This window comes from Alternaria dauci, chromosome 2, assembly GCF_042100115.1.
Source record: "Alternaria dauci strain A2016 chromosome 2, whole genome shotgun sequence".
In the NCBI taxonomy this organism is placed as follows: domain Eukaryota; kingdom Fungi; phylum Ascomycota; class Dothideomycetes; order Pleosporales; family Pleosporaceae; genus Alternaria; species Alternaria dauci.
The window spans coordinates 1,573,429-1,597,309 of record NC_091273.1 but is presented as its reverse complement, the minus strand read 5'-3'; the positions used below and the strand labels follow the sequence as shown (position 1 = coordinate 1,597,309).

The following is a 23,881-nucleotide window of genomic DNA, read 5'->3' as shown; positions in this document are numbered from 1 at the left end:
GATGGCCTCCTATCTATTGTGTAAGAAGGTTAGAGTACCTAGGTAGCTGGTGTGGTTGTGCAGCGGAGTAGGAGTTTCAGCTTACTTCCGGTTCAGCTTCGAGGTAAGCCACTAGTCGTTTATAACCTCACAACGTGCGCATGTCATACCTGACCAAGTCCATTGCTGCCACTCATACCACAACAATGCATCGCATCTTTCTGCTCCCGGAACTCCTCATACAAGTTATTTCCTTCCTGCCACCCTCAGACCTTCGTACCTGCGCCTCAGTCTCAAGACACTGGAAAGAAACACTCCGGCTCAACCTCCATCCTCGCAGTCTTGCTCTCCCTGACACTGTGTGCCACGATCCCGGTACCTCAAGACCGCAAATTCTCAAGAAACTACCTCGACCCGTCTCATCTCTCGCCCAAGACATCCTCCGTCGAACAAGTCTGTGGCAAAATGCAGGGATCTTCTTAGACATCTCAGATGACTACTACTTCTGGCACGAAGGCGCTTACAGTAACCTTCTCTTCACGTTGAGCCAATACTTGCATCCCTGGCTGAGAAAGAATGTGTGTGAATTCATTGGTGGTTTGGAAGAGGTAGCGAGGGGAGACATGGGGATGTGTGTTAGGACGGAGGTGCGTGCAGAAGAGCTGGATGCGTGGTTTAGGGAGGGCGAGAAGGAGGTGAGCAGATGGAGCATTGTAATGGACGAGTACTTGACAAAGCCCGTAACGCGGAGCGTGGAAGTTTATTGTGTGGAAGGGGCGGTGTGGGACCAGGAGTATGGGAACGTACTACACAGAGGAGCTAGGAGAGAGTGGCAGCAACGCTGTGTGAAGATTGAACGGAAAAACGGGATTCGATTGAGAGACGTGGTTGATGAGTTGAGGGGCATGTTGAAACCCAAGGAGGCAGAGGCAGAGTTGGAAGAGGATGCGCAAAGAGAGGTGGTGCTGGAGTGGAGATTTGACGATGCGGCGACAAGAATGATGTGTTTTGAGTGGTTGGACAGCACGGGATGAAAGTTGAACTACTAGAGAAAAAACGAAATGCTGTGAGAAAGCGCGGGACGCTCTAAAGTAATGTCAAATAGGAGTCCGGGTATACTATAGAGGAGAAAATTGTCAACGCCATGCACCAAATCCATAACATTGACACGAGAAAAGAAAGTAGTGGAAAGATCAAAGTTTTTACCAGTTCCATGTCCGACTCGCGGCAGAGAACACAGGCGGCTTCCAGATCAGACGATCAGGATCGATACTCCTCTTGCCTTTGAGCTTTTCCTTTGCCTTTTGTCTTTCCCGCTGCGCAATAACTGCATCTGTAAGGACGACGACATGCTGGTTCTTGCTGTACCGCAGCATATTCAGATTCTGCAAGGTGTGTAGAACATCGTTGGTGGTCATCGCGGTCGCAGCACCCAAATCTTCGATATTTGCTTCCGTTCGGCCGGGCTCCATGAGTATATCGACAAGGATTTCCTGCCAGTAGGCGCGATATCCCAGAAGACCTAGATCGGACAGGGGCTTTTCTGGAGAACCGAGTTTGTTTTCGCGCTTGGAAAGGAGGTAAGAGAAGTCTATGAGCAGTTTACCGAATCCTTTCCGTTGATATTGGGGGAGCGTGAGAATACAAGCCACGTTATAGCCCTCTGCAGATTCCTTTTCTTTGGAAAAGTAGCCTACGAAATGGCAGCCGTGTTCATCGCGAGTGCACATGCAGTAGAATAAGAAAGGGTCCACATCGTAGTAGAGCGTCTTGTGATCCAGGAAGAGTTTTGAAAGCAGACAGAGATTGCGACACCATGTTCGCTGCCGCCTGCCGTCAATCTCGAAGAAGGATACGTAGTCGTCTCGGTATATCTCGTTGCCAGGCGGGTGAAGGAGGTTGCACTTTGCGCGGTGGCGCTCAAACTGCGTAACTTCGCCGTAGTAGGAGAGACAGAATTCACAGATGTAGACTACATCTGAATCCACAAATTCAACTGGGTAGGGCGAAAAGTACCATGGCTCGACCTCGAATTTGCCCATCTGAATCTTCTCCAAGTTACGCACTCGTGAGATTTCTGTCTGGTTCTGCGTCATGGATCCCGATGTACGGAGCTTTTCGATTTCGTCTTCTCTCGAGTAGTCCTGGGGCGGCATAGCTTTTGCTGCCGCAGCAGCGTCCTGCACGTCGACGAGATCCATCTCCTCGTCCTCGGGCTTTGGTGTGCCATCTGTGACTTCGCTTGTCACTATCAGCTCTTGGTTCTCTTTTCCACTTGCTTTAGACGGTCTTGGTGCCTTGCCTGGCAGGTTGCTCGACGTCGACTCTGGGGTGCCAGAGATCTCGCGATCAAGTTTGCTGCGTGATCGCTTGAGACTCTTTTGATCAGACTTTGAGGGTGCCTTGTCAGTCTTGACGGCAGTACCACCCTTCTTCTTGTCTGCTTTTTCAGGTGCAGGCCACTCGACTTCTCTCGAGAGATCTATCCGTTCGGCTTCGATCCATTCATCCAGACGTTTGTTGAATTCCTCATAATGAACGTAGAATTTGGGCCTGCCCTGTCGTGTTTGAATGGACAATATTTCAGCTTTGCGTTTCTCGCCATCCTGTGTGATGTTAGTTGGAGTGGTGGAAACTTGGTGTTTGGCTCGCGTCGCGCATCACGCTTTCTACGTACCTTTTCAACCCACGCCTTCACACCGGTTCTGCGTGCAACACATCAGCATACGTGTTCAGATTTTGCGCATGGTGTCGCACTTACCTTAGCTGTGTAAGAGTGGCAAAGCCAGTTTCTACCGGCGCCGGCGTGCCGGAGGGCTCGTGTGAATTTTCTCGAGGCGCCATGGTGATGCGCCGCGTGTTCCTCGATTCTTGCAGATTTCAGGTCAGGCTGTGGAGTTTGATGTCGCGATGATGTTGGGTGGTGCTGTCCAGTGTCGCGATGTTGCCGCCTGCCGATCGGGCCTTTGGGGCGCGTTGGAGCCGACAAGTGGAATGTGCTAGCGCGCATTTGAACTTTTGCTCGCGGGGACTGAGCGGAGAAAGTCAAACGGCCAACACTGTCGACAACCACTGACAGGACGACCCGCACACCGCTATGCCGCGCAGGTGACGACAAAATGGCCCCAATCGATCTCGGCACCCTGTCCAGCAACTGGAAGATACTGCAGCAGCGCCTGAAGCCCTCAACGCCGGCAACACCCCCGAAGAACCAGAAGTCGGCAGAAGAGAAGCCGTCTTCCCTCAAGCGCAAGCGGCCACAGCACGCCAATGGGAAGCACCGACATGAAGCAGCAGAGTCTGTAAACGGCTCACACCAGAACACACCGCGCAAACCCCTGTCCTCGAGAAAGCGACAGAAGATGGAAGAGCCTGCGTCTGTGGGCGCTTCAGTCAAGCAGCATGCCACCAGATCCCTCTCCAAGAGCGTCTCGATGCCCTCGCTCAAGAAGACGCCTCTTCTGAGCGACCCGCGAGACGCTGCAGCTGCCGTCTCAATCCTCGAACCACACCCCGACTTTCCCGACATAGAGAACGAGGGCGTGTCAGAAGTGGCGCTGCCCGGCAAATACGTCGCATTGGATTGCGAGATGGTGGGAGTAGGGCCAGAGCCCAACCGCGACTCTGCGCTGGCTAGAGTGTCTCTGGTCAACTTTCACGGTCACCAAGTCTACGATTCCTACGTCCAGGTACCACGCCAGATCGAAATCACAGACTATCGAACACACGTCTCCGGCATCGAGCCCAGACATCTCCGCAAAGACGTCGCGCGGCCCTTTGACGAAGTACGGAACGACCTCAAGATCCTTCTTACCGGGCGCATACTCGTTGGTCACGCCGTCAAGAATGATCTCGACGTGCTCATCTTGAAGCATGACAAGCGCTTCATTCGCGACACATCCAAGTTCTCAAAGTTCAGAGAATTGGCCACCATACCTGGGCGCACACCGGGCTTGAAGCTATTGGCTGAAAAGTTGTTGGGCGTCGAGATTCAAGTCGGTGCGCATAGCTCGGTCGAAGACGCCCGGGCTACCATGGCCCTCTTCAGGCTGGAGAAGGACAGCTTCGAGCTGGAGATACGGCAGAAGTATGGCAACATCCGCCTCGACACAATCGGTCCAGAAGTCGACGTCGGCGGTGGTGAAGATGTTAAAAAGAAGAGCCGCAACAGGAAGAAGAAGAAGAAGAGGAATTAGTCGACAGAGAGATGTAGTCCTGTCATTCTTGTTGTTTCTGATCTTGCTGCATTTGCACGGAGTCTTGCATGGTACGGATACCCTGAAAAGTTCACGTGTACATCATTGCTTTTGGATTCTATATTGTTAGTAGCAGAAGCTTCTCCAAGCTCTGCCCAAGGTTGTTTTTAGCCGGAAATTGATCAGATATTTCCACCACCTGTATTGAATACAATACGATTCTGACGATGGAGCATCATCTTGATGTATCGCGTAGTGGGGCATCATGCATATGGCTGACATGCCAAGACTAGGTACCTAGGTATCAAGGCCGCGACCATTCGTCTGCTACTAATCATCGTCGAATTTAGGCAATATTCACTTCAATTGCCGGGTGCTTTCCGAATCTTCTAGATGTGACCGAAAATTGCACAGTCTGCACTCGTCCGACACATCAGGTTCGGACAACACGAACCTGGAGCTTAGCGGAGATAACATCTACCACCACCAAAGCTCTCCACATGAAACGTGCAACATGCTACCCCTCTGTCTTAACGCCATCCAACACCGATCGGCCCCGAAAACCTTCGGCAGTTTCCCACTTGGACGTAATAGAGGAAGGAAGCGAAGATGAACCCTGGGGTACTCCAGCCTAACACGTCATGCCCATGTAAAGCTGCATTGGTATAAGAAGAGGCTCCTTCCTACCCTAATTGCCTCATAACGAGCACTTTAACATCCAACCTCTGAATTCGATTTCTTCCGTAACTCTTCACAACTCAGATCCAAGATGCCTTCCCCATTCGGTGATGCGCCCAAGGCGGCGTCCCTCCTGGACTTCCACCGCGTCATGTCGCCTACTGCCGGAGTTCGCGTTTCCCCTCTTTGCCTGGGAGCCATGAACTTTGGTGATGCTTGGGTGGATACCATGGGCAAGTGTGACAAGAAAACTGTCTTTGAAATCCTAGATTTCTTCCACCAGCAAGGTGGTACCTTCATCGACACGTAAGTCTTTGTGTTTCCCCGCGCCAAGGCTACGGCTGCGTTCCACATGGAAACAATAGCGCTCCACGACCGAAGCTGACACTACAGCAGCGCAAACAACTACCAGAACGAGGAATCCGAGACTTGGATTGGAGAGTGGATGAGGGAGCGAGGCGTACGCCACGAGATGGTCGTAGCCACCAAGTTCACCACTTGTTTCCCCGACCCAAACAACTCTCCTCGTCAGCGTGTCAACTATGCCGGTAACAGCACAAAGTCCCTCCGCGTTTCGCTTGAGGCATCGCTCAAGAAGCTTCAGACTGATTACATCGACTTGCTGTACGTGCACTGGTGGGACTTTACGACATCCATCCCAGAGTTGATGCAATCGCTCAACGCCGTTGTCAACTCCGGAAAGGTTCTGTATCTTGGAATTAGTGACACACCTGCCTGGGTCGTCAGCAAGGCGAACGAATGTAAGTCCCACATTATGAAGACATGCAGAGTCTAAACTGACGATACCAGACGCCCGCAACCACGGCCTGCGCGGCTTCAGCGTCTACCAAGGACGCTGGTCCGCAGCCGATCGTGACTTCGAACGCGAGATCATCCCAATGGCACGCGAGGAGGGCATGGCACTCTGCCCATGGGGTGCTCTTGGTGGTGGCAACTTTACCACCGAGGAGAAGCGCAAGAACAACGAGCAAGGCCGCAACTTTGGTCCCGCGTCTGAGAAGCATATCGCAATCTCCAAGAAGCTCGAGGCCATTGCCAATCAAAAGAAGACCCAGATCACTAGCATCGCGCTGGCGTACGTTCGACACAAATACCCCTACGTGTACCCGATTGTTGGTGGCCGCAAGGTCGATCATCTCAAGGGCAATATCGAGGCGCTTGAAATCGAGTTGAGTGAGGAGGAGATTGACGACATTGACTCTGCCGTTCCATTCGATATTGGCTTCCCCATGAACTTCTTGTTCGAGTTTGGTAGCGGCAAAAAGTACAAGAACACCATGACTGGCTCAGATGTTGGTCTTCTGAGGTTTGCTGGGACACTGGACAGCGTACCAGTACAACAGGGGCCTAAGCCGCATCCACTACAAGGATATGGAGGCAACTAAGAGCATGGAATGTACAGGTACGACAGGTATAGCCGAGGATAGCGCTCTACAAACTAATGAACGTGATTTATCATGATTTGATACTTGTTCCAATTGCCTATACTATGTCTTTTTGATGCATCTATACTTCATTGAAGCCTACTCTCGATGTGCTAGTTTGGCCAATGAGAATCTAGTCAGCAGCCCCACTTACACGCCCTGTGTACTTTCCCGTTAGCTCGCTCAGTGCAGCACATCACACATCCCAAACCATGGATGCGCAATTCATTCCATTATCCGACTTCAGGATACCGGACTATCCCGATGCTGCACTACACCTGGATGGCTCCCCTCTCAGTGTTGTCGACACTGCCAGCCTCACTCCAGACACTCCCAAGATCCTAACTCCAGCGATTGGTCTAGCAACAGTTCTCTACAAATGGCATCCAAGCGCTCTGGCAGCTTTTTTGGATTTGGATGCCTGGTTTTCCGTAACATGGATGTTGGGCATCACCGAAGGCACACCGCACGGCTCGAAAATCGAAATTGGTCGCATAACCAACCACATCACTTTTGGCATTTTGGATAGCATCGGCGAAAAATGGAGGCTGATGCTTACATACGACATTGGTCTAGAGGGCGAAAATAGAGGGAAATGGATACCGAATCTGAAAGAGAGCATGTTGGGCGATAGAGAACTCACGGACCCCGAGGAGATTGAGAAACTAGCCTGTGCGTTTGCGGGAAAGATAGTCAGGGAAAAGAGGTGGGAGACGGGTAAGAAGATGAAACATAGGTTCCTTGTCGAGTATGGGCCGATGGATCCTTGGAGTGATGGAATACCGATGAGTCCACACTTGCTCTATTCATCTCTTGATCTTTCAAGTTGTACGGCTTGCAAGAAGACGGGTGTTTCGCTACAGAGGTGTGGGAGGTGCGGTACGTCGACTTACTGTTCGGATGTGTGCCAGAAAGGGGACTGGGCTGTGCATAAAGATATTTGCACTATGAGTCTGGAGGACAGGGGTCAGGCAATCAAGGTGTCAGAGAAGGGCGGGCTGATCAAGTGGGATGTGGAGAGGATGTATGCGAAAGAAGAGGGAGAGATGAGCGAGAACCCAAACTTTGAAATTCCGCAGGAGTGGCGTAGGAAAGCCGACTGAGGAAAGAGCGAATGAAGACGATGGGGTATTTTGCCTTCAGCAAATCAACATCTACATTGCTATCCTACTCCCCGATATGCAAGTACATGGTTATACACCGTCTCTTGACAACTCAATTCTCGTCCTGAAGCTACTTCACCCTATCAGGGCCAGAGTTCTCCACATCGTATCCTGTCGAGCTCGCCATCATCTCTTTCTTTTGCCGGTTTCGAGACAGATAGACAAGCAGAATTTCACACACCTTCCACCCATTCGAACGAGGCACCCAGTCAAGTTGCATGACACTCGAACACCACGCTGGTGTTACAAGACCAGTACTAACTGTATCAATTTGGGTTGTCGATCCAAGGCGATGCCCAGATTTTTCCATGTTGACTTTGGGTGGAGTCCTCATACCTTCATTCTACAGCAGACTAGACGCGTCCTTTCGAAAGACATGCACTTCATCCACGTAGAACCTGGTTTGCCTGAGGTTTGTGAAATTGACAATTCAACTTCGCCTAGCTCTCCACACTGTGAGATGCACGCACCCAAAACTACGTTCTCTAGCTTGGCCAGTATTGAGCTTCTTTTAATATCGTCAACTTGGTCCTTTTCCCACTGTCTTGTATGTATTTGAGTGCCTGTTGCTCCACCCGATAGAACACCGGAAAGCACCTGGGCCAGCGATACGACGCTCGTGCTTCATCCGTAGACTGTCTCCAGGGAGGAGCGCTTGACCGTGTGTCAGGCCCGAGACAGTTTCCTCCCAACCCTCTCTCTCTCTCTCTTTGTAGTCGGTGCAAGTCTGCAGCAGATGCGGAAAGAGGCGAGAGAACCTAGTTCGAATCTCAGAATGCTCAAACTCTTGTTTGCTTCCTTGGCGGATGAGATGCGCAGAGCCCTGCGATTCTGACGTGTCGTAGTCTCAGTCATCTTCGGTCTCCTCCTTGACCTCTGTCTTGATCTCCACTTTGACCCCCGTCTTTGCTTCCTTCTTTTTCTCCTTGTCCCACTCTTTTTGCTCCTTCATGAACCTCTCCTTCTTCTCCACGTACCCTTCATGCATCTTAGCCTTCTCCCAAATCTCCCTGAAGATGCCACTAGCCTCCAACTTCTCTTCCTGTCCCTCATGACCCTTGCTTTTCTCCAATTGCTCTCCAGTCTCCTTATCGTACTTTCTTCCTCCGGCGTGATTTGCATATCTCTTTGCCCTAGTCATGCCCATCTGCAGGAATTTGCGAGACATGTCCATGCCAATGAAGTCGTCGTTCTTGTCGTATTCGAGGAATTTGCTGTAGATGTCGGAAGAGGACTTGCGGGCGATGGCAGGTGTTTTGAACCGCCATAAAGGGAGGATCTCGGACTTGTAGGGCTCGAATGTTAGGACGCCGGTTTCGCCGCGTCCGATGCGGTAGGCCATCCGCTGGGATTTTGTGAGGGGTTTGGAGGGCATTTTGATCACAGAGTTGATCATAGAATGACTTCTGCCAAGTGGGTGTGGAGTTCAGCATCTGGAAGACTTTGTGACGAAGCACGGTGGTTGGCGAGGTTCATGACGTAGTGCGCTCACGCCACGCGACACGCGGTCACATTCTTTTGTTACGTACTAGGTGACTTTCCGAACAGTGCTGGGCTTCAGGGTCGAGGTGCGTATTGTAGCGCCTTGCTCTTTGGACGCGTTGGCGGACACTATTGCTATTCTCATGCGGTGTAGAAGGTCGCCTGTGCACGGCTAGGAGCGGTGTTGGGATGTTCGATCAGGACTTGGCCCTTCTTATATACAGTCTAATGCGGTCCTCTTTCCAATGACACTATACATGTACAAATCCTGGGATGCAGTGGTCGCACTGGCGTGAGCATCGTACCCCATGTTTGTGAGCGTGGCCAGTCGCGGCATGTCTATTTCGTTGAATCGCTCCCGCAAACCACCTGTTATTGGTTGTCGCTCTTTCCCCAAGGTCTGCAGACCACCTTTTCGACTCTTTGCATGATCGATAGTTGTTGCTCCTCTTTGCTCTCTTCGTCTTGCACGCCCAGGACCTGCCCGATCAGACCACCAGGCTTGGGTACTGGGCACTCCCTCTTTGCAGCCAACTTTTCTTCGATCAGGCGCTGCCTCCGCCGTTCCGCACTCATGACTTCGTTACACCTCTCGTCTTCGGGTATTCTCCGTCTCCTCCTCCGCCTGTTCTCTCCTGTAGGGTCTGCGGAGTCGGCGAGTGTGCGAGGGTCGACGGGGCAGGGTATCAGATGTGGAGCTGCGACGACGAGGAACGAAACCATGAGGGTTGATCCAAAGAGCGAAGTCGTCATGCGCGACCGCGGGTGGAGGTGCGGAGGCATTTTATGTGTGTGGGTGTGGAAATTAGAGAGCGGATTGCGGAGGCATCACTGGACCTGGGGAGTCGTTAGCAGCGGGCAGATGGAATGCCAATGGTCGCGAAGATCGTACTGTGCCAATTGAGATGCCTCGAGCAGGTGTCAATGGCGGGGAAGCGGGGCTGTCGGTGGTGATGGTGTTCTGGTGGAGTGAACATGGAACGTCGAGCTAGCTGGGCGGCTTAACGAAGATCCCTGCGCGTTCGACATGCCCGCTGTGGATCTCTCTTGTCCTCGACTTTACCAGCCCACCACTTTGACTTGATAACCCACCAAACGGCTACTTATCATAATACAATCGCTATCCTCACTCAACAGTCCTACACAATCATTCCGTAATCGTACGATTCGCGCAGTTGTTGCATCTGTAGCACGCCATACGCGTACCGCCACCGTCTATACCACTCGCGCCCACCAGAATCTTCAATTACGAACAGCTTCCGCCACTGCAAAACTCTTGCGCACGTGATTGAGAAACAGACCCTCATACGTCCCGAACAGCCCCGCGCGGGCGTGTAGCGCATAGCCGTCACCATGAGTGCCGGTGGCAGCGACCTTGACAAGTACGGCTAGCCATTCAGCCTACTATTATACATGCAATACACAGGGCTGACATCGATCGCAGGGCGATCCAGCAGCTCCGCGCATGTCGCCCGATTCCCGAGAATCAAGTCCGAGAGCTATGTTACAAGGCACGCGAGCTGTTGATCGAGGAGGGCAATGTCGTTGGTGTGGATGCGCCAGTGACGGTAGGCACATTACTGTTGGGATTCGTGGACATGGCTAATCTTTTGCTCCTTTTAGATATGCGGTGATATCCATGGCCAATTTCACGACCTCATGGAGCTCTTCCGAGTTGGTGGAGATGTACCAGATACGAATTACCTCTTCATGGGTAAGCCAGCCGGGCCCCGCTCTGTTTCTTTGTGCTGACCATGTGTAGGCGACTTCGTTGACCGTGGTTTCTACTCGCTCGAATCTTTCCTCCTACTTTTATGCCTCAAAGTTCGGTACCCAGACCGGATAACGCTCATCAGAGGCAACCACGAGTCTCGCCAGATTACAACTGTATACGGTTTCTACGACGAGTGCTTGAGGAAGTATGGCAGCGCGAATGTGTGGAGGTAATGACAATTACCCGGCCCGTGTAGCTGAGCCCATGCTAAACAGGAACAGATATTGCTGCGAAGTCTTCGACTACCTAGCTCTCGGCGCTCTCGTCCAAGGCGCTGCGACTTCCCTCCAAGCCACCGATGGCCCCATAGCCGAGTCCAGCAACGCTGAAAACATGCCCGACATTGACCAAGACATCGAGATCGAAACGCTCAACGCTAACGGCGAGGTTATGTACCGATACGCACGCAACTCAGACTCCCAATCAAGCGCTGCATCACAAGTAAGCGCAAATATGGGCTCTTCCTCCCCTGTCGCCCCAACGCCCGGACGTGTTGGCCCTGCAGGAACTGGCGCAACCTCCTCCGCCAACGGCTCGGCTCGGAACGATACCGGAGCCATCCTGTGCGTACACGGAGGTTTGTCACCGCTCGTTGACTCAGTAGACAAGATCCGACTGTTGGACCGGAAGCAGGAGGTGCCGCACGAAGGAGCCATGTGCGACCTCCTATGGTCTGATCCCGACGAGATTGACGGCTGGGGCCTTTCTCCACGTGGTGCAGGATTTCTATTCGGGGCTGATATCGTCAAGACGTTCAACCACAAAAACGACCTCAGTCTTATTGCTAGGGCTCATCAATTGGTTATGGAAGGATTCAAGGAAATGTTCGACTCAACAATTGTTACTGTCTGGTCAGCGCCAAACTACTGCTACCGTTGCGGTAACGTAGCTGCCATTTTGGAGCTCGGCGAAGATGGATCAAACGCCGGTTTCCAACGGAGGTCGAACGGAGATAGAGCGGGTGGTGGTGGAGGCTGGGTGCTAGGCTCGAACGCCGGGCCCAATGGCGAGAGGAGATTGAGTTCTGTACTCAACGACAATTTCCAAATGAATAGAGACGGGCCAGGACGGCGATACCGGGTATTCGAAGCCGCTCCACAGGACTCACGAGGCATGCCAGCGAAGAAGCCAGTGGCGGACTACTTCCTCTAAGGAACAGAAGGCGTGTGGGAACGTTTTGAAGTCGTTTCTGTCAACAAGCTTGGGCGTCTGGAGTTTGTAACAAGCGTTGGATGGAATCCATTGACATGCCTTACAGCATTACTAGGCCGATACCTTGCCATTAGACGCGACGAAATAATTTGGATGCTATCACTCTACCAATCAGTCAAGCATCAGGCCTTCTTTCCCTGACCTTCACCATCAAACCCATATATTGTATGACTACAAGCTTAATTCACTAGTGTAGCTATCCCCTCGGGCTCTGCTCGTACTCTCGCTAAACTCTTCTATAGAGACAAGGTCAGCCTCATCGTTCTCCTCAAGCCGCAGCGAAAACGTCGTAGTATATGCAATCGTGCTCAGGTCAACGATCACATTCTCTTTTCTACTTTTGGCACTTCCTATCGTGTCGACATTCCCCTTTGTGCCACGACCTCCACTCCCGAGATGGTTTTTGCCGCTTCGCTGGGTGCTTCCTTGTATCGCACTGATGACCGTGGGAAACGCGCGGATGAGGATCAAGCGGAGAGCCGGCATGCATGCGCATATGATTCCGACATTGATCTCGTAGACGGACCATAAAACGACGTTTGTCTGCGCCCATGTGACATTGCTCGTGCCGCCGAAAGAAATGAGCGATCTGAGGCGGAGGATAGACACAACCGTAACACTGTGGAGGCGTTAGCTAGAAGCCAGATGGCGCAGGTTGCAAGAATACTGACAAGGTACCAACGAAGAACATAAGAGCCACGCTGAACTTCTTCATGAATCTCATTTGGAGATGGAAAACCTCATAAAGAGGAATACATAGCATCCATATGTCGACCACGATACATATAATGGCGTGTGCCCAGATTACCGCGTATATGTTGAGACACTCAGTCGGCTTTGCCTTATCCCAAGCTGTCCAGTAATCTGTAAGCTGCAAGCAAAAGCACAAAGTTAGCGTACATGTCACGCAATTCATCGATGAACTTTACTTACTGGTAGGCATGGGCATGAGCCAGGAATGAAGAACGATATGGTCCATACTATGATAAAGGCGATAGTCCCCCACAAGAGCTGTACTGTCCGCCTTCTCGGAAAGATCCGCAAGAAAAATAGAATCAGCGAGACCTTGACCAAAGAGGACTGGATAAAGTATAGTAGGGTGAGGGTATACAGCCATCGCACAAAGTTCTCGAGGTGGTCAAATGGAACGGTCCAGAGATCAACACCGATTCCGTTTGTAAGCATACCCCTGTCGATGATTACAACAGAAGGTACAGATATAAGTACCGTAACGGCCACGATATAGTCATCCCAACCAAGCCCAGTAATCGTGAGATATCTATGGTAGACGAGGCGTGAGATGGCGCAGGAGATTGTTACCACGCACATGACTATATTAGAAACTCGCAGATGGGTAGTTTCCGAGCGTACAGGCGCGTGGCAGAAGGTCGAAGTGACGTTTTTCGTAGCTAACACACATTGTGAGCCGTAGATCAAAGGTTGCATGACAACAGTTCCCGACTTACTCAAGCTCTCTCTTATGGTACACGAAGAGATGACGCATTTCTCCACGGCAGCCTGGAGTTTAGAGTTGGTACATATGCATGTCGAGTTTGTAAGTTGACAAGGTGAGTCGACTATAGAAGTCACCAAACATAGTTGCTACGAGCGTCAGCCATATATCGTCTTCTTGAGATCGGGTTCCATATACCGCGCAGTTGGGAAGCTTGGCGATCACCGCGAGCGAGTCGGCATCTTGTGCCCGTCCAGTAGAGGTCCATGTGGCAAGGAAGAGTAGTAGGTACAGCGGTCCTTTCATATCTCGTCGCGTCTGAAGACACAATCTTTCCCCGTTGGAGTCGTGTGGCAAAATGTGTAGACAAGGACGAGGTGTCAGTGGTGGTGTTTTTTTTGAATCTCGGTATATGTACCTGTCTTGTATGCCGGAAATTCCAGGCCGAGTTGGCCGGACCGCATCGTGGCTTGCTGCAGTGCTGCGTACTAGCGTTGGGCAGAACTCATACGCTCACGCTAACTTTTGCCCTAGAGGTGCTCAGATGAGCTTCGACAACCCAATCCCCTGGCCGCAGATCGTCTATGGCAACACTAAGGACGAGTCTGGAAGCACTGATAGATGGGTTTTGTCGAGGTGGACGTGAAAATGTGTTCTGAAATGTCCACAGAGACCACGTCGCTCTTTCTGGTCATTTATCGCTCCCATGGTGACCCTTGCGTACAAATCTCCTCTGTATGTGGCTTAGATCAGGATGCGGGCTTGCCATGCCATGTGGCGCGACCTTCCGGTGGCCGGCGGTTCAAGCTCCCTACGGTAGTTCCTGCTGCTAGTTTTAGCGCGAGTGGAGACCAATTAGCTCCAATACCACCACGACTGCACAGCAGAGGACATCTATGATGATGATGATGATGTTCTTGTTGGCTCTGCGGACTTCGTATCCCAGGAACTATAACTTCAGGGTCAAGATGAGAGTTGGGGTTTTCTCCGTACTGAGTGTTTATCCGGTTGAGGGTGTCTTACTCTGTTCCTCCTACTTCAACTATAGCTTTACCGTACTCAGGTTGGGTAGTGTCGTTGTCTCTGACAGCTATCAAGTAGCCACAATAGATTTCTTGCACATGCACGCCCGTAGCCTGCCATAGAGTCTTTGCTGCTCCAGCAGAAGCATGTATTCCGCAAGTATTCTAATGACCCACGAGGTATGGGCATCAAACTGTAATTCGCGATCGGCCAAGCTAGTGTTGAGGCGTACTATAGCAGCCTAGTGTCTGATAGATCTGGAGATGGAGACGGTGGCTCGTCATTCGTCGGCTCGTGTCTAGCTTCCTTTCGAGAACGATGGGGCATTGCCAACTAGAAATCAATTACTGTCCAACGACCCGATGGCATTGCGAGGACGAAGCCTACCTACTGTCATCATACGGGGTTGACTGACACGTGGACCCTGGGGACATGGAGGATGAACAAACTTTAGTGGTGTAAATGCAACAAGAAAAAAAGCACTGCACAGAGAGCTATCGTGACGAAGCTTGTACAGTACTAACGACAAAAAGAGCAGACAGGGCGCAGAACTGCGGGAAAAAAAAAGGTAACAAACAAAAAACATACAACAGCGGGGATTCGCTAGTGGTCACCCACCTAACTACTAATCCGCCGGTACACTGCTTGTATATGGCTGAGCGGACGGGAAGCTTAGCTTTCACTTATGCGACTGTTACAAAGTCCCTTGATTTTTCTGTATGCAGTAACCCCCTTTTCTGTATACGGACTATTAGCACACATTCCTGTGTTGGTGGCTTGCTTCGCTATGCACTGGCGCGTAAGCGCTACTGATAAAGCAGCGATCTAGCGCTTAGGTTCCCTCTGAGTGGACGCCACGACCTATCGTCCTCTAGCTTTTGCGCTCGCGGCGTGAGCCTTCTACTCGTGTGAGCTACCCGTGAGGTACGTTAGATGATGTTTACGAATATTGCATTCGCGCGAACGCTTTCTTGTCTGTCCTGCATGGCGACAGGCTGAGAGCGCATCAGTACTTAGATCCCTGCCAACAGCGCTAAGAGCTTTGTGTGCACGGCAGCTCTCAACGCAGACGTGCTTCAGCCTTGCGAGCGGTGCACTGCGCATGCATGGAGCCACGCCTTCCCCCGATTAGAACTTCATGTACGCCTTTTCACTAAGCCAAGAATACAGCAAAGAGGCAGCAACCTCAGCTCGCAACACGTTGACGCACAACTGGGTTTTAGTGATATTCCAGCGGATGCACCTGTTCTTCCCTCTCTCTGTATGCTAATCATCTTTCAATAGCATGAAAGCAGCTAACAAGTAGCAGACGCGCGCGACCACGCTGCCGAGTTCAGCCTCTCAAGTTCTGTTCTTATCGCATGAGCCTACACGCACCTACACGAACCCATGCGGCTCCTACAGTACAGCGGAAGCGGAGAGCTCAGCATTCACAGCTTCGATGATGGCGACGTACCTCGTTACGCGATACTTTCACATACATGGGGAGCGGATAGGGACGAAGTGACCTTCGCAGACCTCGAAACAGGCCATGGCAAGGTCAAGCCGGCCTACGAGAAGATTCTCTTCTGTCTGCCAACAGCTCCGACCATAAAGCCTTTCTCGTCCATATTGTATGTGTGTGCAGGCTCTATCTTGTAGCAGCGAGTGGGTAGCTATAAGTTACTAAGTTACTCCTTCTCAGGTACTTCATTCGCGACGCCCTGCCTATAACGAGATCCGCCTACAATGAATGTGCCAGTCAAAAGGGACGCGTTCAGCAGTGCATTCCTGCTGAGCTTAGCTCAAGTTCTACTATGCGTTCTCGCCATTCTTATCAGCCTTTATGCTAGTTTGATATATATCATCAACTCGCTATATAGCACGATAGTAATATAAATTGGTGAACACGACCTCAACATATAGGAATAGGTGAATTTTTACTAGTAGTAGTTACGGCGTAGTGTTAGTAAGGATTCTATTTCCTAAACCTAGAGTCTGTAAGCGTTACAGCGACGTAGGGCTATAGCGCAGTACACTAAATATACCCTTAAGGTGGGGAGAGGAGAAATTAGAGTACTAATACATTAACTTAATATAATATATACTACCCCTAATCTTACTTTTAAGTTCTACTTTCTAGCGTCCTACTATACCTATAAGTTCTAGCTACTAAAACTATAACTACTTAAGGCTAACTTATATAATCTATTCTTATTTATCTAGGCTTTTAATTCTTATAGTTTTAACTACCTATATTATTATCTCTAAGTAGTCTTTAGTTATAAAGGTTATCCTTAGATAACCTATAAGTTAGTTCCTAGGAATAAGCAAGCGCGATAGACGGTGTTAGTGTAATAGTATAATTAGAAGATTAATGTAGTGTTATTAGGGTTATATAAGAATAAAGTATAATTATGAGATTAAATACTAGAGTCTTATATAAAGTTAAATATACTAAGCTATAAGGGTTTAGTATCTAGGCTATATACTTAATAAGTGTCTACTACTTAGCTTTACTTAGTTATACTAAGAGTAGTAAGTACTAAGTAGTCCTATAATCTAATTAGTATTACTTAGTTATACTAAGAGTACTAAGTACTAAGTAATTACGTAACTACTAACTACTATTAGGTTATTATTTTAGGTATACTAATAACCTATTATCCTCTTATAGTCTATATAATAGGCTAAAGCCTAATTAGCTTATTCCTTAATAGTATCTTAGTTACGTACGTAAGGTGTATAGCTTATAGTTAATATATCTAAATAATACTTAAACTAAACCCTTAAACCTTAGACTAAAGGATAATCTAAGCTACTACTAATTAACCTTTAGGATAAGGTAGCCTATAGTTCTCTTCTCTATTAAATATAATAATAGTATACCTATATAATAGCTCCTTAAGTATAGCCCCTTATATTTTATATTTAATCCTAATTAGTAGAGCCTTACCTTAAGACTTTATTAATGTAACGTATATTAAGCTCCTTAACTACCTCTTCTATTATATATTAATAGGTTTACTTACTATATAAGATTAGTATTACTCTATTACCTAAAAGGCTTTTAGATAATAACTAAGTATAAGCTATTATAAGATTACTAGCCTAGGACTATAGCTTTATAAGATACTTAGTTAATACGTAACTAGCCTTATATAATACTAGTGTTAAATATATATTAAGTAGCTAGTAGACTCTAGTCTATATATAAGATACTATCTAGAGAAAGCCTTATATAATACCTTAGTAGTTAGCCTTAGCCTTTATAGACTTTTTTTTTATTATTATTATAGTATATTATTATATAGGGGTTTACTATACTTCTCTAAGCTCGGTCTATACTAAGGTGAGATAGATATTAGCAATAGTCTATAAGGTAGGATATAGAATAATTAGGTGGAAAAGAGTTATTATTATAACTAAGAGAATAATAATACTAATCCTATTAATAATAGAATAACTAGTTAATAATCTATATAAGAGATAAACTATTTAAGTTAACTATAATAAGTATAATAATAAGATCTAATATATTCTTATACTTATTACTATAAGTCTTAATATCTTACCTAGCCTTTTATATCTTAGATATTAGTAGTATCTAGTAAGGACCTAGTATCTTAAGAAGACTTATCTTAGTAAGATACTATCTATATAACTATAGCCCTACTAAGATTATTACTTTTTAATATAGCTACTAGTTAGCTTCTAACCCTAACCCTTATATTAAGGAGAGAATCCTCTTATTATCTTATAATATTATCCCTCTTTTTAGGCGTATTATCTTAATACCTTAAATTATTAATTTTCTATACTACGCGTTAAGGTATTAGCTATATATAAAGTTAGTAAGCCTTAGGCTATTATAGTTACCTCTTCCTTCCTTTAGTCTCCTTAACTATACCTAAAGTTTAAAAGTCCTATAGTCTTTAAATTTAGTCTTTTACTAAGTAAAAGTATACTTATACTATATATATTAAGTAAGAAGGCCTTAAGATAGATTTTTAGTATAAATATTATAAAGATAAGAAGCTTTACTACTTTATAAAGATAACTTCTAGTTACTATACTAGTTATATTTCTATTAAAGCTAAGTATAGTTTATTTATCTCTAGAGATAAGTAGAAGAAGGTATAAGAAGAGTATAAAGAGAAAGAGTTAGTAGTAACTTACTTAGAGGTTTAGTTATCTTATTAAAAGTTAGAGCTCCTTAAGGTATATAAATAAGAGTAGATATATACTTATTATAATTTAGTAATTCTTATAGTTTAGGATTATATAAAAGAGTAAGCTAAGGGGAGCTCTACCCTTAGTATAAACTTCTTAGCTATTAAACTATTACTACCTAAACTATTAATTAACTTAAGCTAGTTATAAGCTAATACTTCTTTTAATCCTTTTTCTAAATTCTTTTCTTCTTTTAAGGACCTAGTCCTCTATTCTTTAAGTATCTCTAATAGTACTTATATACCTATAACTTATAGTTTATTAAATTTTCCTTTTATTCCTAAGTATTCTAGCTTTCTAGCTATCCTAGCTACTTAACTAAGTATTTCTACTAATAACTAATTTTCTATAAGTCTCTAATTTCTTTAACCTTATACTTATTATCTTTAAGCTCTATTGTTACACGGGGGTTTGCTATACTTCTCTAAGCTCGGTCCGTACTAAGGCGAGATAGATATTGGCGATAGTCCGTGAGGTAGGATATGGAATGATCAGGTGGAAAAGAGTTATCGTTGTAACCAAAGAATAACGCTACCAATTCTATAACAATAGAATAACTAGTTGACAATCTGTGTAAGAGATGAACTATTTGAGTTGACCACAACGAGTGTAATAATGAGATCCAACACATTCTTATACCCCTTGCCTTAGGTCCTGTCCTCCTTGCCCTCCCTTCCAAGAGGGAGGCCTAGGAGGGCCGTGACCTCCCAATCCTCACTGGCCTCCCGGAGGCCAGGTCTTGGCGGGATGCCATTCCTTTCACGTGATCTGGGCCCCGCCCTAGATCCACTTTCGTCCAACGTGTCCGCCCGATGGTCTTCCTTCATGCGACCTGCATGAAAGGAAGGCAATTCCTTGTTACCTTGTAACATTACCCCCCCTCTTAGGCGTATCGTCTCGATACCCTGGATTATCGTTTTCCCGCGCCTAGTCCGGCGGCGGTGGTGGAGGTATAGCTACTCCGGTGGTGTCGTATCCTCTCTTTCCTCTTTTCCTCACTTTCCCTGACCATGCCCAAGGTTCAGACTTCTCGACGCGTCCGTACCCAGAACTCGACTCAACAGCGCCAGGCTCGTGCTGACCGTATCCGCCAACAAGGGAACGAGATGACCTTTCGTTGCAAGCGGTGTGAGGAGAAGAATCTTCGTTGTTTCGTGGACACTGCCTCTGGGCAGTGTGCGGGCTGTATTTCGGTGAAAGCTGAGTGTAGCTTATTTGTGACTGAGGAAGAGTGGGAGAAGGTTGAGGCTGAAAAGCGCGAGAAGCGCTTGGCGCTTCTTCGAGCTGAGGCCGAGGTCGCTCAACTTCGGCTGGAAGTGGCAGAGACTGAGGCGCGAGAGCGAGCATTCGCTGATCGAGATCACGCCATTTTGAGTCTTCAGGATCGCGCGAAAGAGCAAGCCGAGGGGAACTCTGCCCCTGGTACGGACTTTCAACCAACTGAACCATCGCTACCCGGACTGTCGACTGACTTGGGCTGGTTGCAGGATGACGCTTCTTTCGATCCTTTTTCTGAATTCTTTTCTTCCCTTGAGGACCCGGTCCTCCCTTCTCTGGGTGTTTCCGATGGTACTCACGTACCTGTGACTTGCAGTTCGTCAAATTTTCTTTTGGTTCCCAAGTGTTCTGGCTCTCTGGCCATCCTAGCCACTTGACCAAGTATTTCCACTGACGACCGATTTTCCGCAGGTCCCTGATTTCTTCGACCTCGTACTCATCGTCTTCGAGCTCTATGTCGGTAGCTAGCTCGGCATCTGGAGGTGCTCTTTCCAGGAGTTTCTTGTGAAAGACAGGGTGGATGCGCATGCCTGGTGGGAGTTGGAGTTTGTAGTTTACGTTACCCATTTCCTCTAGAACCTCGAATGGTCCTATTCGGAGGTTGTCCAGTTTCTTGCTTGGTCGCTTAGTTTTCAAGTTCTGACGTGACAGGAAAACTTTGTCCCCCTTCTTAAAGGTTGGTCCCTCAATCCTTTGCTTATTAGCCGCCTTGGCTGTCGTGAGGTTCCTATGAGCTATGTTCTTGCTCAATTCTTCGTGCAGTCCTCGCATCAAGCGGGCTTTGTCGTCTGCACCTACTGCGATACTCTCTATATCTTTTGGATCTCGATGAGCAACCGGCTCATATCCGTAATTCGCGTAGTGTGGTGAGTACTTAGTCGTCGCAGACCTAGTACTATTGTAGGCCAATTGTGCTGTCGGCAAGAGTTCAACCCAATTGTCTTGCAGCTTGTTGGCGTACATCCTCAGATACTGTTCCAGTGTCTGGTTCGTTCGTTCCGTCTGGCCATCTGTTTCGGGGTGGAAGCTAGTCGATAGTTTCTTCTTCACACCCAGCTTTGCCAGGAATGTGTTCCAATACTTGGAAGTGAACAGTTTATCACGATCGGTGATGAATTCTTCAGGTATCCCATGTTCTGACATAAGTGCCTTGCTGACCTCATACGCGCATTCTTCTGCCGTAATGGTTTCTTCCGTGGGCACAAACTTTGCTCCTTTCGTGTGACGACACACGATGACTAGGACTGTGTCGCATAATCTTCCGGATCCTGGTTCTAACGACTTCGGGAGCTTCACTATGAAGTCCATTGTTACGCTGCTCCATGGTCTCGTTGGTGGCGGTAAGGGTTGTAACAGGCCATAGGGCTTATGTCTCTTGGGTTTGTTCTGATGACAAGCCAAACAGTTGCCTAGGACGTCCTGCACCTTCGCTCGCAAGCGTGGTATCGCAAACACCTTTGATAGTCGCCTGACCATTTCTTCTAGCGATGCATGTCCATACTCTGGGGACTCATGCAGTTCCTTGATGAGACTCGATCTCATGTGTGGGGGTACATATGTTCGATCGCTTCGAATCATATCTCGGTACTCTCGCTCGTCTTGTAACAGTTCGTCGGAGCCGTTCTCGTCAGGCTCGAACTGCCAGCTGGCCGCTCTCTGCTGCCACTGCTGCTGAAGTGTTTCTACCCGCTCGGCCACCTTAGCTATCTTAGCTAGTTCCGGCTGGTTGTAACGTAGTGTGCCATCAGGCATCTTCTTGAACATGGCGTCATGTGGTTCCTTATGATTTTCCTCGCGTAAGTCGGATCTCCTGCTTAAAGCATCCGCAGCTCCGTTGAGCGTTCCAGCGCGGTGAGTTATCTTGAAGTCGAACTGAGCTAGCATCTCAGCCCATCGGACTTGTCGTCGGTTGAGTTTCTTCGTTGTCATGAAACCTGCCAAGTTCTGGTGATCGGTAAAAACCTCGATCTGGTGTGGTAGTCCTAGCAAATAGACTTCCCACTGTTCAAAGGCATCGACTACTCCTAGTAGCTCCTTATCGTGAACGTCGTAGTTTAGTTCTGCTCCAGAGAACTTTCTTGAGTGGTAGAACACTGGTCTCCACTTTTTGTCTGGGCACTGCTGCGACAATACAGCTCCGAGTGCATAATCTGACGCGTCGGTCTCGACTCGCGTCTCTCGCTTTGGGTCGTACATCTCTAGTACTGGTGCCTCGAGGAATATCTGCTTGATTCGATCAAAAGCCTCCTGATGTTCCTCGTTCCATTTGAAACCAACTTCCTTCTTCGTGATCTCGGAGAGAGGTGTTGTGATCTTTGAGTAATCCTTGATGAACTTCCGGTAGTAGTTGGCAAATCCTAGGAAGGATTGCACGTCCTTGACTGTTTTGGGCGTTGGCCATTCCTGTACAGCCGCTGTCTTCTTTGGGTTCATCTTCACCCCCTCTGTGGATATTATGAAGCCTAGGTATTCCGTTTCCTTCGTGTGAAATTCGCACTTCCCCGGCTGCAGGTACAGCTTGTATTCCTTAAGCTTCCTGAGCACTTTCTTGACATGTTCCACATGTTCTTCTAGCGTCCCGCTAGAGTATACCAGCACATCGTCGATGTACGCTGTGACGAAGATTCCAAGGTACTCGTGAAGAGCGTTGTTGATGACTGACTGAAACGTTGCCGGGGCATTCGTTAACCCAAAAGGCATTACTGTGTACTCGAACAGTCCATATTTCGTTTTGAACGCTGTCATCCATTCGTGTCCTTCCTTGATCCTGATTCGGTGAAATCCTTCCCGAACGTCGAACTTCGTAAACCACTTGGCTCCCTGGAGTCGATCCATGAGCTCGGTTATTAGTGGTAAGGGATATCGGTTCTTCCGAGTAACGCTGTTCAACCTTCGGAAGTCGACACATAGTCGCCACTTCCCGTTAGGCTTCTTTACGAACAAGATGGGTGAGGCCATTGGGCCTGATCCCGGTCGGATAAATCCCTTCTTCAGATTCTTCTGGATGTACTCCCTTAGCTCAGCATCGTGCTCGGGCGATATGGGATACATAGGTCCTGGGCTTAACTTTGCCCCTTCATCTAGGATGATCTCGTGATCCCAATCCTGATGGTCTGCCAAATCCGTGGCTTCGTTTTCCTCGAAGAGTTCTCTAAACTCGTCGGTCTGATACTCTCTTGGTATCTCTAGTGGTAAGGGTCCTTCCTTCGTGGTCGCGACTCGTCTTATCCATATGACTCCTACTCTTTGAGGGTCCTTCTCATAGATTCTCATGATCTTATGAGGCGAGATCTTGCCGAACCTCCCGTCCTGGGTTGAGCTCTGGTCCTTCGGGCTCACTCTTTGGCGTACTCCAGCAACCTTGTGCACAGGTTCTCTTCTGAGTATCGTCTTCATTCGCCAGTCGATGGCGGGGTTATGGGCATCTAGCCAGTCATAACCAATCAACATGTCTAGTCCTCCTAGTTCCATTATGTCGATATTCATTTGGCACTCTATGCCAGCTATCCGTAGCTTTGTTGATTCGGTTTCCATCCGTATCATGCCGTTTCCATATTCCATGGGTTTCTCGTCGGCTAACAGTACCGATACTGGGTTCTTCTTAACCCGGTAGGGTAGTTCGTGTTTCTCCACCACTCTGGGTGAGATCATCGTTCGTGCGGCCCCGCTATCTACGAGCGCCTCGATGTTTCGTCCCTGTACAGATACGGTCGTGAGCAGCTGCTTCACCCGACCATCGGTATCCTGCACCTTCCTAAGGGTCGTTTTAGGACTGCCTTCACCAGCGTGACCCTGTCCCTGGCGGCATCCTAGTTTTTTGACTGCTTACCTTTCCTGTACTTAGGAAAGTAGCCTGTGTCATTCTTTGAGCTGTAGTGCGTCAAGCACCTGTCGTCGTAACAGAAGCTCCAATGAATGTTCTGGTGAGGTATCTCCTCCCTGGTGATCCTCTTCCTTGGTTGAGCCTTCTTGGCCTCGTGAATCTC

The 23,881-nt window shown here is 48.4% G+C and overlaps 8 protein-coding genes across 8 annotated transcripts; 5 read left to right on the top strand and 3 right to left on the bottom strand.

Moving 5' to 3' along the window:
* Window positions 1–84: 84 nt before the first annotated feature.
* Window positions 85–2,823, bottom strand: ACET3X_002556 (uncharacterized protein; the record flags this gene model as incomplete). The annotated part of the gene is made up of 3 exons (XM_069449312.1): window positions 85–2,585; window positions 2,657–2,684; window positions 2,741–2,823. The coding sequence occupies 3 exons, from the start codon at window positions 2,821–2,823 to the stop codon at window positions 1,182–1,184; spliced, it is 1,515 nt and encodes a 504-aa protein (XP_069309103.1). The 3' UTR covers window positions 85–1,181.
* Window positions 2,824–3,040: 217 nt separating this feature from the next.
* ACET3X_002555 (uncharacterized protein) lies at window positions 3,041–4,401 on the top strand. The gene has a single exon (XM_069449311.1). The coding sequence runs from the start codon at window positions 3,099–3,101 to the stop codon at window positions 4,173–4,175; it is 1,077 nt and encodes a 358-aa protein (XP_069309102.1). The 5' UTR covers window positions 3,041–3,098; the 3' UTR covers window positions 4,176–4,401.
* Window positions 4,402–4,884: 483 nt separating this feature from the next.
* On the top strand, window positions 4,885–6,325 carry ACET3X_002554 (uncharacterized protein). Its single transcript, XM_069449310.1, has 3 exons — window positions 4,885–5,159; window positions 5,250–5,614; window positions 5,664–6,325. The coding sequence occupies exons 1-3, from the start codon at window positions 4,945–4,947 to the stop codon at window positions 6,257–6,259; spliced, it is 1,176 nt and encodes a 391-aa protein (XP_069309101.1). The 5' UTR covers window positions 4,885–4,944; the 3' UTR covers window positions 6,260–6,325.
* A 185-nt stretch (window positions 6,326–6,510) lies between these two features.
* Window positions 6,511–7,401, top strand: ACET3X_002553 (uncharacterized protein; the record flags this gene model as incomplete). The annotated part of the gene is made up of 2 exons (XM_069449308.1): window positions 6,511–6,970; window positions 7,235–7,401. 2 exons carry the CDS (start codon window positions 6,511–6,513, stop codon window positions 7,399–7,401), a joined length of 627 nt encoding a protein of 208 aa, XP_069309100.1.
* Window positions 7,402–8,308: 907 nt separating this feature from the next.
* Window positions 8,309–8,836, bottom strand: ACET3X_002552 (uncharacterized protein; the record flags this gene model as incomplete). The annotated part of the gene is made up of 1 exon (XM_069449307.1): window positions 8,309–8,836. The coding sequence occupies one exon, from the start codon at window positions 8,834–8,836 to the stop codon at window positions 8,309–8,311; it is 528 nt and encodes a 175-aa protein (XP_069309099.1).
* Window positions 8,837–10,296: 1,460 nt separating this feature from the next.
* Window positions 10,297–11,869, top strand: ACET3X_002551 (uncharacterized protein; the record flags this gene model as incomplete). Its single annotated transcript, XM_069449306.1, has 5 exons — window positions 10,297–10,325; window positions 10,388–10,511; window positions 10,567–10,657; window positions 10,706–10,886; window positions 10,939–11,869. 5 exons carry the CDS (start codon window positions 10,297–10,299, stop codon window positions 11,867–11,869), a joined length of 1,356 nt encoding a protein of 451 aa, XP_069309098.1.
* A 231-nt stretch (window positions 11,870–12,100) lies between these two features.
* ACET3X_002550 (uncharacterized protein) lies at window positions 12,101–13,688 on the bottom strand (the record flags this gene model as incomplete). The annotated part of the gene is made up of 5 exons (XM_069449305.1): window positions 12,101–12,548; window positions 12,601–12,800; window positions 12,863–13,338; window positions 13,396–13,531; window positions 13,581–13,688. The coding sequence occupies 5 exons, from the start codon at window positions 13,686–13,688 to the stop codon at window positions 12,101–12,103; spliced, it is 1,368 nt and encodes a 455-aa protein (XP_069309097.1).
* A 2,106-nt stretch (window positions 13,689–15,794) lies between these two features.
* ACET3X_002549 (uncharacterized protein) lies at window positions 15,795–16,237 on the top strand (the record flags this gene model as incomplete). The annotated part of the gene is made up of 2 exons (XM_069449304.1): window positions 15,795–16,018; window positions 16,090–16,237. 2 exons carry the CDS (start codon window positions 15,795–15,797, stop codon window positions 16,235–16,237), a joined length of 372 nt encoding a protein of 123 aa, XP_069309096.1.
* Between the last annotated feature and the right edge of the window lie 7,644 nt (window positions 16,238–23,881).